At 48.3% G+C, this 19,385-nt stretch overlaps 1 protein-coding gene and 1 long non-coding RNA gene across 2 annotated transcripts; one reads left to right on the forward strand and one right to left on the reverse strand.

The window, feature by feature from the left end:
* Window positions 1-129: 129 nt before the first annotated feature.
* LOC309524595 (uncharacterized protein) lies at window positions 130-16,010 on the forward strand. Its single transcript, XM_082209297.1, has 4 exons — window positions 130-245; window positions 4,497-5,503; window positions 7,594-7,723; window positions 10,654-16,010. Exons 2-4 carry the CDS (start codon window positions 4,700-4,702, stop codon window positions 13,131-13,133), a joined length of 3,414 nt encoding a protein of 1,137 aa, XP_082065423.1. The 5' UTR covers window positions 130-245; window positions 4,497-4,699; the 3' UTR covers window positions 13,134-16,010.
* Window positions 14,271-17,460, reverse strand: LOC309525384. The gene is made up of 2 exons (XR_014216208.1): window positions 16,353-17,460; window positions 14,271-15,967 (listed from the first exon to the last, which is right to left on the reverse strand). It is a non-coding gene; the product is annotated as an uncharacterized lncRNA (long non-coding RNA).
* Window positions 17,461-19,385: the final 1,925 nt, after the last annotated feature.

Here is a 19,385-nt window from a genome sequence, read left to right on the forward strand (position 1 = left end):
TTTGGATGAGATAAGAACCCGCAGCTCCCATCGCACGCAGGCTCTTCATCGTGGCTCTCTAAGGGTTAAGGAGAACGAGCTGCGGTTCCTAGAGAGGCCCCGGAAGAACGTGTCTGTTTGGGGAAAGGGGGCGAGAGAGGAAAAAACGCGAAAGTTCCTTCCGGTTTGAATTGCCTTCAGCGGCGGATGAATGGAGGAAGGAGCCGAGCGAGGGAAAGCGGCTTCGCGATGTAGAGGGGAGGAGGGTGAGTACGTAGCATTGGAAGGGAGCCAGCCTTTCTCCTCTCTGGGGCTTCTGCGCTTTCTGACAGCTGGATGGCAGGCAGAAATCCAACAGGGGAAGCTGTTTCTCTTCCTCTTTTTCTTCTTCCAGCTGCTCCCTTGGCGTTCAAGTTTCTCCCCGCAAAATCAGCCAGGGAATAAAAGGGGGAAGCGCCAAGAACAAAGAAGCCACCAAGGCATTTAAAAAGCACTTAAGCAAAATATTATTAAATAAGTTTATTGCTTATACCCCGCCCATCTGGCCGGGCCTCCCCAGTCACTCTGGGCGGCTTCCAACAGAATAGGAAAAACACAATCAAATATTGTGGAGCTGGGCATGTTTAGCCTGGAGAAGAGGGGGTTAAGGGGTGATATGATAGCCATGTTCAAATATATAAAAGGGTGTCACATAGAGGAGGGAGAAAGGTTGTTTTCTGCTGCTCCAGAGAAGCGGACACGGAGCAATGGATCCAAACCACAAGAAAGAAGATTCCACCTAAACATTAGGAAGAACTTCCTGACAGTAAGAGCTGTTCGACAGTGGAATTTGCTGCCAAGGAGTGTGGTGGAGTCTCCTACTTTGGAGGTCTTTAAGCAGAGGCTTGACAGCCATATGTCAGGAGTGCTCTGATGGTGTTTCCTGCTTGGCAGGGGGTTGGACTCGATGGCCCTTGTGGTCTCTTCCAACTCTATGATTCTATGATTCTATGATTAAAAAACTTCCCTAAAAGAGAACGTCGCTTTGCTGTTAAGCAAACGGAGGCGCAAGCAGGGTTGGCCCCGTGCAAACCGAGGAAAGGACTCCCACGCCTTTTTAAATGATGCAGGGTAGAGCTTTGCCCGAAATTTTGTTGCTGTGCACTTACCCTCCAAAATGAAAGGTTGGGCTTCAGTTTGAAGATCTGGTTTTTGGGGGGCCCAGCTGTTTTTTTCTGTGTCCCCGATTTTGATAGCAGTGGCATGTATGTATGCATGTGTTTTATATACAGTGGTACCTCAGGTTAAGTACTTAATTCGTTCTGGAGGTCCGTTCTTAACCTGAAACTGTTCTTAACCTGAAGCACCACTTTAGCTAATGGGGCCTCCTGCTGCCGCCGTGCGATTTCTGTTCCCATCCTGAAGCAAAGTTCTTAACACAAGATGCTATTTCTGAGTTAATGGAGTCTGTAACCTGAAGCGTATGTAACCCGAGGTACCACTGTATTGCTCTCTCATGGCCAACAAGCTTTAAAAGGCGATCAGCCACATTCAGGCAAGATAAGGCTACCAGTGGTTGCTGCCACAATGGTGATCCTTGACCTCTGCTGTTAGGAGGCAGCCTGTGCCCCTGAATAACAGCTGCTGGAATTCAGAAGCGTGGAGGGTGTGGCTGTTGCCCTCAGGTTCCACTTGTGGGTTTCCCATTGGGCATCTGGTTAGCCTCCGTGAAAGCCGGATGTTGGGCCTGATCCTGCAGAGCTGCTCTTACAGTGTCCACCCATCAGCTGAGGAGTGGGACTATGTCAGGCATCCCCAAACTCGGGTCTCCAGATGTTTTGGGACTGCAGTTCCCATCATCCCTAGCTAACAGGACCAGTGGTCAGGGATGCTGGGAATTGTAGTCCCAAAACATCTGGAGGGCCAAGTTTGGGGGTGCCTGGACTATGTGCAAGTGTGGAATATGTAACCCAGGATGGTGGCTAGGGGTGAATCAGCCTTTCAGGCCCCCTCCCCAAAGGTCTTCCAACCGTGATGACTCTCCTCTTTTTGCAAGTTGGCACCCATTCCCAAGGTCACACCATACTGTTTGTCTGGTGAGCCAGTGAGCATCACTGCACACCAGGCCAAATCCTGACCAATGCACCAACGTTCATTGGATTCCGATCAAGGTTTGATTTTGTTGTAGCAGTCCAGTGGAATAGAGATGTTGACCTTTTCTGTCTCGGTGAAGTCAGACCACTGCGTTAGCAGTACCAAAGTAACCTCTCCGGGGTTCAAGCCTGGGCAGTGTGTCCGGAGGTCCTGGGCTGCCCAGACGACAAGACCCCCCTCAGCCTCGCTGATGTGGTCCAAAGGAAAGCAGAGCAACACATTTGACACCAGCTGTGCTGCAGGAGTTGCAGGACAGAGCTGTGCAGTCATACCTCTTGTTGCGTTTGCTTCAGGTTAATTTTTTTCATTACTGGAAAAGGTTACTTCCGGGTTTTGCCGCTCGCGCATGCGCAGGCGCTCAAAATGACGTCATGTGCAGAAGCGGCGAATCGCGGGTTGCATTCTGCTCATGTTGCGAACGGGGCTTCAGAACGGATCCCGTTCGCAGTCAGAGGTACCACTGTACAAGACAACATCCAACTGTCTTAGGGACTCCAGGTTTGTGTAGGGTTTACTCCTGAGTCTTTTCTTTCCCCGAAGATATCCTTCAAGGCAGTGGAGGCTTAGGATCTGAGTTTCCCTTCTCCTAAATGCGCTTCCTTCCTGGTTGGACAATCCCCACCTGCCCCTCACTTCCCTCTACAGCACATGCAGAAACTGCCTTCTTGACCATTGGACCCATGATTAGTCTCGTCCGCTCAATCTGCCGGAGCCTGTCTGCGCATGCAGGGAAAGTTCCTAACTCACTGAGAGTTTGAGGCCCATTGGCTGCCCTGACCTGGTTTAGATAGCTATTTGAAGCCATTCCCTGGGATTGTGACCGCTGTCACACGCTGACAGCTTCTAGGAGCCACAGGTGAGAGTTGAGTGCAGGTGGGGACCAGCGGTGCACAAACGGCCCCAGAAGGAGCACAATGTGTCCCCCACCAGAGTCCCCACCCCTCTCCTGAAGCTTGCACAACGGGGGGGGGGGACCAATAGACTATTGAATGTAATACAGGTTGTGCTATACCGAGGGTGAGGTGAGATCAGGCCCTGCCAGGAAGGCTTAATATGGGCTTCTCTGCCTGGCCCTTGGCTCTCCCCAGGCCACACTTCTCACTGGCCATGTTCTGAACCTCCCATCTGGAATGTGCCACAAAATTCTGAAAATGCCTCTTGCTTTCCTGGATGGCAGGCGAGCGTGTAGGTGTCAAAATCTCTGGGTTCTTGCATGGCTGGAATGTGCCCTGCTCTTCAAAGGAAAGAGTTGCCTCCTTGGCCACACCCATTTTTTACTTTGGCCACGCCCACTTCTGTCATGGGAGGACCCCTTTCCCGGAAGCCTGCCTGCCTGCCTGTCAGAGAATGTGAAACCTCAGTGTGGAGATAATAATAACAAATAAGAGATGGTTCCCTAGTGCTGCTGCTCTAATCCAAGGTTTCCTAGCGCTGCACTGAGCTGCAATTCAGCCACATTTCCAAACAGGAATATTAATTTGGCAATGAAGCAAATGAACCAGAGACTCCCAAGGTTCTGGCAAAATGTTTCTAGCAACTCTGGCAGGTGTGGAGCAGCAGGAAATTTGTGCAGGCTTTTGCCTTGGCTGTCCTTTCCCTTTTCCTTGGCATTCAGAAGCGTTTCTGCCTTCCATTGTGGAGGCAGAGTTAGTGGCCGTTCATAGCCATACCTTCCATGAACTTGCCTGATTTCCTTTTGTAGCCATAAATCATCACTGGGAGCGGATAACATGGTTTAACTCTGTTCTTTTGCCTTTTCTGAATCTCCCAAACTCCTCCTTCGCATGTCTGCAATTTCTAGTATTATGAGAGAGAGAAATCTTTTATAGAATTGCAGAGTTGGAAGGGACCCAAGGGTCATCTAGTCCAGCCCCCTGCAATGCAGGAATCTCAGCTAAAGCATCCGGGACAGATGGCCATCCAACCTCCGCTTAAAATCCTCCAAGGAAGGAGAGTCCACAACCGTGCATAATTTTATACTCCTCTGACATCTCCCATGCCCATGCTCAGAATCTAATTTGAAGTTTATATAGAGAGCTATACATTTGTAAGGTTTTTAAAATCAGTATCAGGTGTGAACGAACCTGTGACCCTCCAGCTGATGCTGAATTCGAACTCCAATCATCCCTAGCTATTGGCCGTGTTTGCCAGGGCTGATAGGATTTAAAGTTCAGCAACATCTGGAGGGCCAAAAGTTCCCCACTCCTGATCTGTGTCTTGCTCCACATCCTCTTTCCTGGGCTACTTCACAGTGTTGTTGCGAGGGCAAAATGGAGAGGGGAAGAACCATGTCACTGCCTTGAGCTTTTTGGAAGAAAGGAGGGGTATAAATGCAAGATCATATTAGTTATTCTCATTTCTGGTTTACTTCTCTCCCATCCCAGAGAGAGCCCTTTCCGCTCATCTGGAACGTCTACCTATCTAAACGTTGGCCAAGAAGAAGACCTGATTCATCTCTGCTGCCTGTTGAATGACACCTATCCACCTTAACATGGCAAACTGGATCTAAGGAGAGGCTGGATATTTGTTCCGACTTTCAGCGAGGAAGCGAGAAGTTCTCTGGGATAAAGAGGGAGACTGAACTCGGATGAGGCCATTCTGGGCCCGAGACAAGATGGCCGTCAGGGAAGGGACACAGTCTGGCTTTGGCCTGCGGTTCCACGCAGAGCTTGAGCAAGGAGTCCCCCCGCAGATCAAAATGGAGGAGGAGGATACCTCGGATTCCACCTCGGGGGAAGGGTTGGAAGAAACCCCTTACATCATCCAGGCCGGAAGCATCCGCAAATTCCTGCAGAGGCCTCCCGGAGACCAGGAAACTGGCAACGGGCTGCTTTGGGAAACCCAGTGGCAGGACTTTCTGAAGACCCTGGAATACCCACCACAGATCCTCGAGGAACCCACCCCGTGGGACAACACCAAGTCTTTCCTGGCCTCCTTTGAGCAAGTGGCTGAAGCATGCCGGTGGCCCCGAGATGACTGGATGGTCCATCTTCTGCCAGCCCTCAGCGGGGAAGCTGAGCAGATCTTCAGCAACCTAGACACCAGAGACAGGATTAACTACGACAAGGTCAAGGCGGCCATCTTGCGTGGGGATGCCATCATCAGGGAGAGGCAGCGCCAGAACTTCCGCTGCTTCTGCTACCAGGAGGCCGAGGGGCCAAGAGGCGTTTACGGGCGGCTCCAGCAGCTGTGCGGTCAGTGGCTGAAGGTGGAGAGGCACTCCAAGGAGCAGATCCTGGAGCTGCTGGTCCTGGAGCAGTTCCTGAGCATCCTGCCGCCCGAGATGCAGAGCTGGGTCGGGGAACATGGGCCGGAGACCTGCTCCCAGGCGGTGGCCCTGGCCGAGGACTTCCTGCAGAGGGCGTATGCTGGAGAGAGTTGGGAAGAGCAGGTGAGAGTCTAGATTTTCCAGCTTTGACTTAGGTAAGTTTCCCTCTTCAAGGTTACACCCCTGCTCTCAACAGCAATGCCTGATGAGGTTGTTCAGGTATGATGAAAGCAGACAAATATCCTAGGCAGAGGAGATGGGGGCTGCTTGCTCTGCAACAAAAAGTTGCAGCATGGTTTGTTCCTTGTTCAGGTTTCTAGACACTCTTTTCCACTGCGTTTTTTTGGGGATGGGCAGTGATTCACTGCATTTACCGTATTTTTCGCTCTATAGGACGCACCAGACCATAGGACACACTGGACTATAGGAGGGGGAGAACCCCTCTCTGCTCAGCGCCCCTTCAGCAAAGCGGCAGGGGAAACGGAGCCGCTTCCATTTCTCCTCCCACTTCACTGAAGGGGCGCTGCGCAGAGAGGGAAAACTGTGCAGCTCCACTCCAGCGAACCGAAGCCTGGAGAGCAAGAGGGATCGGTGTGCACCGACCCCTCTCGCTCGCCAGGCTTCAGGCAGGAACTCCTGCTGCACTCCGAAGGCTTGTGGATAGCTGCCTGAAGCCCCCGGAGCGCAGCGGGAGTTCTCTGCGCTCCGGGGGCTTCAGGTGGCTTCAGCGAAAGCAACGCAAAGCCTCCGGAGCGCGGGGGGAGCTCTCCCTCTGCGCTTCGGCGGCTTCGCATTGCTATCGCTGAAGCCAAGGAGCCTGCATTCGCTCCATAGGACGCATACACATTTCCCTTTCATTTTTGGAGGGGGGAAAGTGCGTCCTATAGAGCGAAAAATACGGTATTTATTACCTTCATAGACCGCCTTTTCCTCCAAGGAGCTCAAGGTTCTCCCCTCCTTATTTTATCCTCACAAACACCCTGTGAGGTACAGTGGTGCCTCGCAAGACGAAAATAATCCGTTCTGCGAGTCTCTTCGTCTAGCGGTTTTTTCGTCTTGCGAAGCAACCCTATTAGCGGATTAGCGCTATTAGCGGTTTAGTGGATTAGCGGCTATTAAAGGCTTAGCGGCTAAAAGGCTATTAGCGGCTTAGCGGCTTAGAAAAAGGGGGGGAGCGGGGAAAAATCGGAACACTCGCAAGACGTTTTCGTCTTGCGAAGCAAGCCCATAGGGAAATTCGTCTTGTGAAGCAGCTCAAAAACGGAAAACCCTTTCGTCTAGCGGGTTTTCCGTCTTGCGAGGCATTCGTCTTGCGGGGCACCACTGTAGGTTAGACTGAGAGACAGGGATTGGTGCCAGGCGGCAAGTGAGTTGCATGGCTGCATTTGAACCCTGGTCTCTCTCACTGACTACTACACTACACTGGCTCTCCCAGTATAATTAGAAACCTTTATATGGACAAACCTTGGAATTATGCTCTAAAAGTAAAGAGTCTTGATAAAGTTGTCCATTTAACTCAGTTTGGTTGGCCAGAAAGGCTTAGCTTGTCAGGCATGTGTACCAAGAAATGTTGTAAAAATAAAGAGCATGAAACACGCACTGGGAAATGACATAAACACGCTCTTAAGAGTTCAAGGAATTTAAGAGAAGTAAGCAAGTTTGTAGAGTAAAAGATGAGGCATGGGGCATGTGAGGAAGGAAGTGAGCTAGTATCCAGGGCTTTTCTTCAGCTGGAACTCAGTTTCGACACCTCTCAGGCGGGAGCCATTGCCATTCTAAGAGCGTGAGGGAGGTGTTTGTGGTGAGTTCCCACATCTCTTTTTCTAGAAAAATAGCACTGGTTAGATCAATATTGGAAGGGATATTGGCATAAAAATCCTAAAAGAGGTTCCATGTTAGTGTGTGAAGGCCATGACTGCTTGAACAAGGCAGCTGTCCCTTTGGCCCCACAGCTCCAGCTGAGGAGGAGGCCTCACTCTGCCCAACGGGAGAGCAAATCCCTCCAGGCTACACTGGGGCGCAATCTGCATCACTTTCCCATGGCCGCCACCCCTCACGACCTCCGCTCCCAAATCCTTCCTTGAAGGGGGATCTTATCTTTCTTTTCTAGGGCAACCCAGTCAGATGGGTGGGGCAAAAGAGTATTATTATTATTATTATTATTATTATTATTATTTAATTTATTCATTTATTATTTATTTTATTTATGTCAGGAGTTGGGACCAATTGAGGAGGTCGCTCTGGATTTCTCTGAGGAAGAAGAGACCCCACTGAATGGGGAGCGGAGCCCTGGTTACACAGAGGCCGGTAGGGAGGATGACGACAGCGACGCCACCTCACTAGGTGAGGATGACTGTTTATTTTCACTTAAAAACAACACCAGTGGCTTCTCTTCAGCAAACTGAGTCTGGCCAACAGTAAAACCATGGGCTAGGCCCCGTCCTAGTCCTCCTCAGAATAGGCCCATTACACTTAACGGGCATGACTGACTTAGGTTCACTAATTGCAGTGGGTCTAAAGGTAAAGGGACCCCCGACCATTAGGTCCAATCGCGGACGACTCTGGGGTTATGGCGCTCATTTTGCTTCACTGGCCGAGGGAGCCAGCGTACAGCTTCCGGGTCATATGGCCAGCATGACTAAGCCGCTTCTGGTGAACCAGAGCAGCGCACGGAAACACCGTTTACCTTCCCTCCGGAGTGGTACCTATTTATCTACTTGCACTTTGATGTGCTTTCGAACTGCTAGGTGGGCAGGAGCAGGGACCGAGCAACGGGAGCTCACCCCATAGTGGGGATACGAACCGCCGACCTTTTGATCGGCAAGCCCTAGGCTCTGTGGTTTAACCCACAGCACCACCCGTGTCCCTGCAGTGGGTCTACTCTGTCTTTACTCCTTAAAATGTATAATAACCAATTGCTGTAAAAACAACGGCAGCGGTTGACCATTGCAGTGGTCACGGAAACAAACAAAACGCAAACAGGTGGCAGTAAGCAAGCGTCAGAATAGGAAGGAGCTATTTCTGCTGCCACCCCCCCCCCACTCCCCATCATTGCGGGGGGTTGGACTAGATGACCCTTGGCTCCCTTCCAACTCTTAAGATGCTATGATTCTACATCCAGACCTGATGGATAGCTCAGTTGGTTAGAGCGTGGCGCTGATAATGCCAAGGCCTCAGGTTCAATCCCAGTAAGGAACGGCTGCATATTTCTGCATTTCAGGGGGTTGGACTAGATCACGGGTGTCAAACACAAGGCCTGCGGGCCGAATCCGGCGCGCCAGACCTCGTCATGTGGCCCGTGTAGCTGCCGCCAGACTTCACCTTTTATTTTCGCTTTTTCTTTTTTTTTTTGACACAAGAAAGCCGCCTCTTCAGCGCATGCGCGGCAGCCTACAAGCCAGTGAACATCTGCCCTCTAGCGGCGCCGGCCGTTCTACACGGGAAACCTCCACTTTACATGTCCTTTACATAGTCCTACAGATACAACCGGCCCTTTGAGGGTGACCAAACTGCTGATGCGGCCCCCGATGAATTTGAGTTTGACACCCCTGGACTAGATGATCCTCGGGGTCCCTTCCAACTTTATGATTCCATGAAAACAGCAGTAGCAAGTAACCAAGGACTAGGAAACATGTAAAATAAATTAAACAAAGGAGAATTAAAATAAAAAAAATCTATGTGACTTTCTCAAGGATTTCTCTCCGTCTCTGAACGGGCTTTCTCTGCAGTGGCTCCTCGTCTGTGCAACAAAGTTTGCCTTTGTTTGATTTGATTGACCTCCTATGCCCTTTTAAAATGTGGGTTGTTGTTTTTTTTTTTTGGGGGGGGGGTTATTTTGATTATTGATTTTGTGGTTTTATATTTTAGTCTGTAAACCGCCCTGAGACCTGCAGGTATAGGGCGGTATATAAATTCAGTTAATAATAGGAGTAATAGTAGAATATGTCAGGAGTGCTCTGATGGCGTTTCCTGCTTGGCAGGGAGTTGGACTCGATGGCCCTTGCGGTCTCTTCCAACTCTATGATTCTATGATTCTAGAATGGTAGAATAGTTCTACCATTGACCCATCTATCCCAGCATCCTGTTCTCACAGTGGCCAACCAGATGATCCAATGAGAAGCCTGCAAACAGGGCCTGTGTGGAACAGCACCCTGCCCATTTCTGATTCTTAGCAACTGGTACTCAGAGGGGGAGCGCGACCATCTCTGCTAGTAGCTGTTGATAGCCTTATCTTGTGGTTTAACAGTCAGTTCCTCCAATCAGGGAACTCTGGGAATCATAGCTCTTGGGGGGGGGGCAGGGGTGCCTCCTAGCAACTCTCAGCACCCTGAAAAAATTACACCTCCCAGGATTCTCTGTGGGCGTGACGGTTTAAAGTGGTGTGATACTGCTTTAAATGTGTGGCGCACGTGGGGACTGAGAGAGAGCGAACAAGAGAGAAGGACTAGTATTTGGGCTTGCATTCTTCGTTCTTTCTTTCCCCAGCCACCCTGGGCGGCTCCCAACAGAATATTAAAAACACAATAAAACATCAAACATTAATTACTTCCCTGTACAGGGTTGCCTTCAGATGTCTTCTAAAAGTCAGATAGTTGTTTATTTCCTTGACATCTGATGGGAAGGAGTTCCACAGGGTGGGTGCCAACACCGAGAAGGCCCTCTGCCTGGTTCCCTATAACCTCACTTCTTGCAGTGAGGGAACCGCCAGAAGGCCCTCGGAGCTGGACCTCAGCATCATGAGATGTTTCATGAGTGTAGTGGCTATTGACTTTTGACACTTGAGGGTTATATTTTTAGCACCCACCTTATTTTTTAGCAATTGTCAGTTGCTATAAATTGCTTTTGGTGTTTTGTTTTAACGCTGTAACCCACCCTGCAACCTTGGGGTGTAAAGGTAAAGGTACCCCTGCGCATACGGGCCAGTCTTGACAGATTCTAGGGTTGTGTGCTCATCTCACTCTAGAGGCCGGGAGCTGGCGCCGTCCGCAGACACTTCCGGGTCACATGGCCAGTGTGACATAGCTGCTCTGGCGACCTGCAACCTTGGGGTGATGGACTGATGATGATGATGATGATGATATTATTATAGTGGAATGGCTGTATGGATCTTCCAGGAGCAGAGGCAGTGTACCTCTAAATGCCCTCTGCTTGGGGTGCTTCCCAGAGGCATCTTATTGGCCAACTACAGGAAACAGGAAGCTGGGCTAGGTGGACCATTGGGCACTCATTTGTTTTTTTCTGCCATGTTTAAAATGTCCCCTTTGTTGTGGCAGGTGAAGATTGGGTGAGTGCCACTGAGACGGAGACACCCCAGTCAGAAGGATTTTATCAAGCCTACCCAAACGGGACTCCGAACGGAAGGAGAGAAGAAAGCAAGGCTTCCTGTTTTCGTGAGCAGGAAGAGCACCACCCTGAGAGGAAAGAGGAAAATGGCCCACCAGAGAGAGCAGAAACATGTGTGATTTGGGAGGGCGATGAACCCCTTGAGGAAAGCAGGGAAGCACAGGGGATCCACATGCCAAAGAAGAAGGGCATGTTCAAGGTTGATGGATGGCGTGTCAGGCAGAGGACAGACCCTATTAAACGTGAGAGAACCAACACATTGGAGCAGCCCTACAAATGCTCTGATGGTGGGAAAAGCTTCAAGGTGATCTCTCACTGCATTTCTCGCAAAAGAAGACATGGGTTAAGGAAGCAACACAGGTGCCCGGACTGTGGGAAATCCTTCATTTCCAAAGCACACCTTAGCATTCATCAGAGAACCCACACTGGAGAGAAGCCATTCAAGTGCCTGGCCTGTGGGAAGACTTTTGCCCAGAGTTCCAACCTCAGTGTCCATCAGAGAATCCACACAGGAGTGAAGCCGTTCCAGTGCTCTGACTGTGGGAAAAACTTCTGTTCCAGCGCCAACCTTACCAAACACCAGAGCACCCATGTGAAGGGGGCCCCATATAAATGTTTAGTGTGTGGGAAGAGCTTCAAGGTGCACTCTCAATTTATCACCCACAAAAGAATCCACGCAGGAAGGAAATCGCACACATGCTCAGACTGTGGGAAGAACTTCCTTGCTGCATCACACCTCATAATTCACCGGCGAGTTCATACTGGAGAGAGACCCTATAAATGTGTGGAATGTGGGAAAGCCTTTATTCAGAAGGCTCACCTTAAGGTCCACCAACGAACGCACAAAAGAGGAAAATCGTTCCAGTGTTCTGAGTGTGGAGAAAACTTCAGTTCTAGGATCAGCCTTATCCAACATCAAATAATCCACCCTGGAGTGAGCCCCTATAAATGCTATGAATGTGGGAAAACCTTCAGGGTGAATTCCCACCTTATTGCTCACAAGAGGAACCACGCAGCCAAGAAACCCCATAAGTGTTCATACTGTGGAAAATCCTTCTTTACCAAATCGTACTTTATCATCCATCAGAGAATCCACACAGGAGAGAGACCGTTCAAATGCTTGGCCTGCGGGAAAGGTTTTAGCCAGATTTCGCACCTTAATGTTCATAAACGAACCCACATTGGGGTGAAGACATTCCAGTGCTCTGACTGTGGGAAAAGTTTCAGTTCGAGCTCAAACCTTATTAAGCATCAGAGCATCCACACAAGAGGAAACCTCTATATATGCTCTGACTGTGGGAAAAGCTTCAAAGGCCATTCCCACCTTATTGCTCACAAGAGAATCCACACATCCAAGAAGACCCACAAGTGTTCGTACTGCGGGAAGTCCTTCTTTGGCAAATCGTACCTCATGACCCACCAGAGAATCCACACGGGAGAGAGGCCATACAAATGTTTGGCCTGTGGGAAAAGCTTCACGCAGAGCGCCCACCTTACCACTCATCAAAGGACTCACAAAGGAAAAAAGTCATTATGTTGCTCAGACTGTGGGAAAAGCTTCAGGGTCAGCTCTCACCTTATTGCACACAAGAGGATTCATGAGGCAAAGAAAGCCCATAAGTGTTCCTACTGCAGCAAATCCTTCATTTTCAAGTCCTACCTTATCATACACGAGAGAATGCACACAGGAGAGAGACCCTACAAATGTTTGGTTTGTGGCAAAAGCTTCAGTCAGAATTCACACCTTACTGTTCATCAGAGAACTCATGTGGGGAAGAAACCATCCCGGAAAGGCTTTAGGGTGAGCTCTCAGCTTATTGCCCATAAGAGAATCCACACAACAAAGAAGCTGCACAACAACAACAACAACAACAACAACAACAACAACAACAACAACAACAACAACGGGAATAGTACTAAGTGTTTGGATTGTGGGAAATCTTTCATATCCAAATCATATCTGATCATCCATCAGAGAATACATACAGGAGAGAGACCCTATAAGTGCACGGTCTGTGGGAAATGTTTCAGCCAGAGCTCTCATCTGACAGTCCACCAGAGAACCCACAAGGGAGAGAAGTTGTTCCCGTGTTCAGACTGTGAGGAAAAATTCAGTTCCAGGATGAAGCTTCTTAAGCATCAGAGAATCCACATGAAGGGGAATCCATTTAAATGCTTGGACTGTGGGAAATCTTTTGTCACCAAATCACAGCTTGTGGTGCACCAGAGAAGCCACACTGGGGAGAGGCCGTATAAATGTTTGGACTGTGGGAAAGGGTTCAGCCAGAGCTCGAATCTCATTAGGCACCAGAGGATTCATTCGGGGGAGAACCCCTATAAATGCTCAGACTGTGGGAAAAGCTTCTGTTCAGGTGAGAACCTTATTAAGCATCAGAGAATCCACACTTAAGGAAGCAAGATCCTGAATTATGTGCCCATACACTTCGAGAAGGCCATAAAAGTGTATGGACTTAAACAACAGTGGATTTTATTAGTCAGTAGGTGGTGGCGAGGAAAAGATTTTTTTGCAAAACACCATGCTGCAGACAGCGTTTTTGGTCGTTACTCAAAGATTTGCTGTTCACCAGTGAAGCCATGGAGGAATCAGCTGAGGTAAATGCTTTAGACAAAGGGAAGCATCCCTTGTGAGCTCAGAAAAGGCAGAACTTGAATCTGCATCAGGTTTTGAACTCGGGACATATGGGATGCGAGGGTGATTCGACAGCTGCATCATCACCCTCTTCTGGCCAAAGTAGGGCATTTTAAGGAAAACTGCCCGAACTTGTAAGGATGAGCGGATGAGCAACAGTGGGCCAAGTGGTGGTGTTTCTAGACAACTTTAAAGATTCCAGGTCACCCTCAGTAAGTTGCTCTCCTTGTGACAGATTGCCTTGGCTCATCTTTTGCACCCTCCTTCATCAACCTAACAGGAGCAGAGTCAGAATCCTGGACTGGGTGGAGTGGAGTGGGGTCTTATTGAAGCTACCTTTCAGATTATTTGTCCATCCAGCCCTTTATTTTCTGTTCTGATTGGCTGCAGCATTCCAAGGTCTTGGGGGGATAAAGACTTTCCCATTGCTTATGAACAGAAGAACCCAAGAATAGCAACTTGCTATTTGAGGCCGTTTTTTAAAAAACAAAACAAAACAATGAATTGATCCTGGAGCCATACAAAGCTAGGTTCTGCTCCTGAGCTCCGGAAAATCTTCTACAGCTACTGAAATTTCTACATATGGAACAAGTGGTGCCAGAAAAAGACACTGCTTAGGTTTTAAAATATATCTGTCAGAAAATCCACATGGGAAAGAAGCCATAGAAACACTCAGATTCATAGCTGTCAACTTTTCCCTTTTCTTGCGAGGAATCCTATTTGGAATAAGGGAATTTCCCTTAAAAAACGGGAAATGTTGACAGCTATGCTCAGATTGCCGCTGAAACTCTTAGTTTGAGTAAACCTTGGAGTAAACCCTGGAGTCTGTGCAGGACAGAATGTTTTTATGTTGTATGAGGAACCAGACACCTCTTAAAAAGGAGAAATCCAGGCTGCTGACCAATCTAGGGCTTTTAACCATTTTTTTAAAACGATTTTTCATTTTTCAATATTTTATGGGTCTGTTGGCAGAGCGGACTTTCTGTTATCCCATGGAACAACCAAGTGGTCCCTCTCTGGCTGTGCAACTTGCTGCCAGGAACAAGTCCCAAGTTACTTCCTTCCAAATGATTGTGAGAACGATGTGGGGAGACCTGTTTGTGTTATGGGGGGGGGGGATGTGCTTGGTTTTCTGTTCCCACAGCTGATGATGGGAAATCCTGTCTTTCTCAGTCTTTCGCACCATGGCTGGCAGCCACCGTCCAATCTCCTGCACATACTTGTCCCAAGGCTAGCAGAGGTTGCCCTGCAGAGAAAAGTGGACTAACCTGACTTGCTGTGAATGTGTGCGTCCAGAATTGCTCAGCTCCCAGCCTCTGTGGTATGCACGGTCCTTCACAGAGCACAGTGCATAGACAACATGATGCATCAAATGCCTGGACTTGAGCCTTGGGGGGGCGGGAACCCAAACTGTTTCTGCTTCTGCGGCAATGCCTGTTCAGGGTCTGCTGTGATTACATTTAAGGTCCAAGTTTTGCGCTTTTCAACTATGGCTGCGCTGTTTGGGGGTGTGGTGTGGGAGACAACGGCCATGCTGGGGTGTGATGTCACTTAGAATCAGAGAATCGGAAGGGGCTCCATGGGTCATCTAGTCCAACCCCCTGCAATGCAGGAATCTCAGCTAAAGCATTCATGACAGATGGCCATCCAACCTCTGCTTAGAAAGCTCCAAGGAAGGAGAGTCCACCACCTCTCATAGAAGTCTGTTCCACAGCTCTTACTGTCAGAAAGTTTTTTCTGAATGCTTAGGCGGAATCTCCTTTCTTGTAACTTGAAGCCATTGGTTTTGAGTGCTACCCTCCAGAGCAAAAGAAAGCAAGCATGCTCCCTCTTCCATGTGGCAGCCCTTAAGTTATTTGAAGATGGCTATCATATCTCATCTCAGTCTCCTCTTTTCCAGGCTAAACATACCCAGCTCCTTCAAGTGATTCTCATAAGGCTTAGTTTCCAGACCCTTGATCATCTTCGTTGCCCTCCTCTGCACACATTCCAGCTTGTCAACATCCTTCTTAAATTGTGGCGCCCAGAATTGGACACAGGACTCCAGGTGTTGTCTGACCAAGGCAAAATAGGGAATATTACTTCCCTTGATCTGGAGACTTCTGTTGATGCAGCCTAGAATAGCATTAGCTTTTTTCCTGCTGCATCACACTGCTGGCTTATGTTAAGCTTGTGGTCCACCAAGACCCCTTCATCGTTGCTCTTTCTCCCCCATACCATTTCTCAGAAAAGGGACAAATTGACACATCAGGGTGTGAGGTCATATCAGCACCGTCCAGTCAGGAGCTAGTAATCACGTATGATGCCACATGAGCACTGGCCAGTCAGGAGCAAACCCACCCCCTCCTCTATAGCAGAGCGTAATAACAGAGCAGCCTTGTTTTGTTGTTGGCGTGTCCCTTTGCGGGTAAAGTTCAAACCATTGGAGAGTTACAGCACCTGCGGGAGAGACACATTGGGCAGGTGAAAGTTAGGCTGATGTAGGTGTACCATGGCGTTTCACTGGCTACAGTATTGCTTCTTTTCAGCAAATGACTTGTTTCCAGCAGTCTTTGCAGACCTGGATGTTGCCCAGGTTGTGCATTCTGCAAATGCTCCATGGGGGGCAGAAAACAAATAAATCTTTGTGTGGAAATATCTTTTTATTCCTGCCTCATTTCAAATAAACACTTTCTTACAGGATGAGATTTTGCCCGGCTCAGGAAGAGGCAAAAGAGCCCAGAGCTTGACCAGCTCGTTTATCTGAGCACCTTCACAAGCAGAGGCAGATTTAGGGGAGTGCGACTGGTTCGCCCGCACTGGGTACTGAGCTGGGAGGGCGCTGCACCCCCCCCCAACAATGACTTATAAGGAAAGAGGCACCAAATTTTCGTATCGCCCAGGGCACTGCTCAGATTTGAAAGCCAAGGTCTACCACTGACACAGTCTGGGAGTGGAACACCAGGGCCAGAACATAATGGGACTCAAGCTCAAACATACCAGTCCAACTGCAGAACCAACATTTTCTTACAGGTCTGCCTCCCATCCAAGCAGTCGCTTTCCCAGATTTCAGCCGAAGAAGATGTCTTTCTGTCACCCTTTTAATGTGCATTTACAGTTGACTGATTGATTGGAAATGATTCATTTGCTATTTGCATTTTTGCCTATCTGTGGAATTATTTTCTCTCTCTCCAACCTCCTTCCTGCCATAGCTGTTACCCATTTCCTACCACAGGACGGGTAGTTTGAACTCGATTTTTGAAGACATCCACATCTATGGCTCACTTTACATTTCCAGAAGGAAAATAAAAAATGAGTTGGTTATCTTCATTTTTAAGAACACACAAGGGATGCCAAGATTACTACCTTTGTGGACACGAGTCTATTCCCCATTTCTATTTGGTTTTGAAAAAATACCAATTGCTGTGGTTCCCAAACTTTCTGCGCCATATGGACCGCTTGAAAATTGAGAGTGTTGGTGGGCCACTTAATGATTTTGCTGCCTGTTGTAGCAATTGTAATGCTGGATGCTGTGTAATTTTAAAAGGGCATTTCCATTGCTGCTTGGATTCGTTAAATTGTGCGTCTGTTTGCGTCCAATAACATTCAAATGGTAATGCAATAAATTACAATGTGGCAAATAAAAGAAGCAATAGAAATTCATTTAAAGGTCACTATGAAATTAAATGTGGGCATGCCTGAATGAAGCCTGCGGACCACATTTTGGGAACTGCTGATTTATTGAGGTCCTATGGAGAATAGACCCACTGGCCCAAAGTTAAGTTATGTTTCAGAGTCTCCACTCTGAGGCGTCATCAAAACAATAAAGCAGTATCATGCCACTCCCAAGATCCTGGGAGCTGTTGAGGATACTGAGAGTTGCTTAGGGCTGCCATACGTCCAGAATCTCCTGGACATATCCGGAATACCACAGCTGGAAGCAGTTTCTGGGTGGAAATTGGCAATAATAATAATAATGTCCAGGGAAATCTGGACATATGGCAACCCATGATGGCAGTGTTGTTTTTGTTGATTATCCTTAGAAATAGCTCAAAAACTTCCATTTTTCAGCTTTTGGTGAATTTGCTAAAAAAAAACAAAAAAACCAACAACAGTCAAGCTTGCAAAAATCTATCATTTGCCCGATAATAAATGTTGGAAATGTAAAGAAACTGAAGGTACATTCTTTCACCTTTGGTGGACATGCCCAAGGATTAAGGCTTTCTGGGAGATGATCTATAACGAAATGAAAAAGGTATATAAATATACCTTCCTGAAGAAACCAGAGGCCTTTCTCCTGGGCATGGTCGGCCAATTGGTGCCAAAGAAAGATAGAACTTTTTTTATGTACGCCACAACAGCAGCAAGAATACTTATTGCAAAGTATTGGAAGGCACAAGATTTACCCACTCTGGAAGAATGGCAGATGAAGCTGATGGACTACATGGAACTGGCGGAAATGACTGGCAGAATCTGAGACCAGGGAGAAGAGTCGGTGGAAGAAGATTGGAAGAAATTTAAAGACTATTTACAGAAATATTGCAAAATTAATGAATGTTAGAATGATGTCTGAATGAAGTTAAGTGGTTTTAGCAGCAATGTTATTAAGGTGTATGTAAAAATATACATACACCTTAATAACATTAATTACAATAGTTACCAAGAACTAACTTAGTTGGTCTTTAAGGTGCTACCGGAAGGAATTTTTTATTTTGTAAAAATGGATTGTTAACAGATGAAAATTCAAAGTCATAATTTATTAAGTTAAAGGATTAAGATAAAAACAAAGAGGGAAAGGAATTGCTGAATTAATTAATAGAACTGGAATACAAAAAGGGAGGTGTGAGGAGGTCAGGGAAGCATGGAAATGAAATGTAAGGTACGGAAAGATTGATGTGTTTTTTAATGTTTATTTTTTCTGTATTTTGTATTTTTATTTTTTTATTTCTTTCTTTTTTCTTTTTCTCTTTTTATTTATGTAATCTTTTCTTTGAAACCTTAATAAATATCATATGGGGGGAAAAAGGTCAACAACCTCAACAACTTTTCTGTCCGTATATTCACCGTTTGAAATATGGCAACCTTGGAGTTATTTAGAGACCCTTATTCCCCTCACGGAGCTCTATTTCTCAGAGCGGTCTAACAGGCCGGCCGTCTTCCTAGGGGGCTCTGGGAATGACAAGTGTTGTGAATGACTAGTGTTGTGAATAAAAATCTGTCCTCCTGTCAAGAGAAATCTCTCCTCGCTCGTCCCACTTAAGTTATTCCGCCTTCTCCTTTAGCAGAGTTTGTCTTTTCACCCAGTGAGGCTCACTGGATATATATGAAACAAAGCTTTCATAGTAGAGAAACGTAGCGTAGTAACACGCTGACGGAGGGAAACGAAGCACCTTGAGGTAAGTGACAGTGGAACTCTCTTTTTAAACTGACAGCCTGAAGGGAGGGGCTTGTTCTAGAGTGCAGCATGAAAGCCCCGCCCACTAGAGGCCAGGTACCGTATTTTGCGCCCCATAGGACCAGTGGCGTAGCGTGGGGGGTGCCAGGGGTGCCGGCCGCACCGGGCGCAACATCTGGGGGGGGGCGCGCTCGCTGCCTCCGGAGTCGCCGAAGAGCCTCGGGCGCAGGCTGTAGCAGAGCCGCATGTCTCGCGGCGCCCGGCTGAAGGCGCCCGGCAGGCAGCGGCTCTCAGCGCTCGCCGCGGAGGACGCGCCAGACAGCCCCTCCTCACAGCCCCGCCTCCGCCACTGCTGCTGCAGCTGCATTTTCCTCGCCTCTCTGCCCCCCTCCTCCTTCGGGCAAGCGGCGTCGTTTGGGAGGCAGCGCCAGCGGCAACTTGCAGGTTAGGGGTTAGGGGGCGCAAATTACTTGCGTTGCCCCGGGTTAGGGGGCGCAAATTACTTGCGTTGCCCCGGGTGCTGACAACTCACGCTACGCCGCTGCATAGGATGCTTCGGCCCATAGGACGCACCTAGTTTTTTTTTGGGGGGGGGAATAAAGAAAAAAAAATTATTTCCCCCTGGAAGAACCAGGTCG

Source organism: Podarcis vaucheri (assembly GCF_965113315.1).
Source record: "Podarcis vaucheri genome assembly, chromosome: 2".
NCBI lineage: Eukaryota > Metazoa > Chordata > Lepidosauria > Squamata > Lacertidae > Podarcis > Podarcis vaucheri.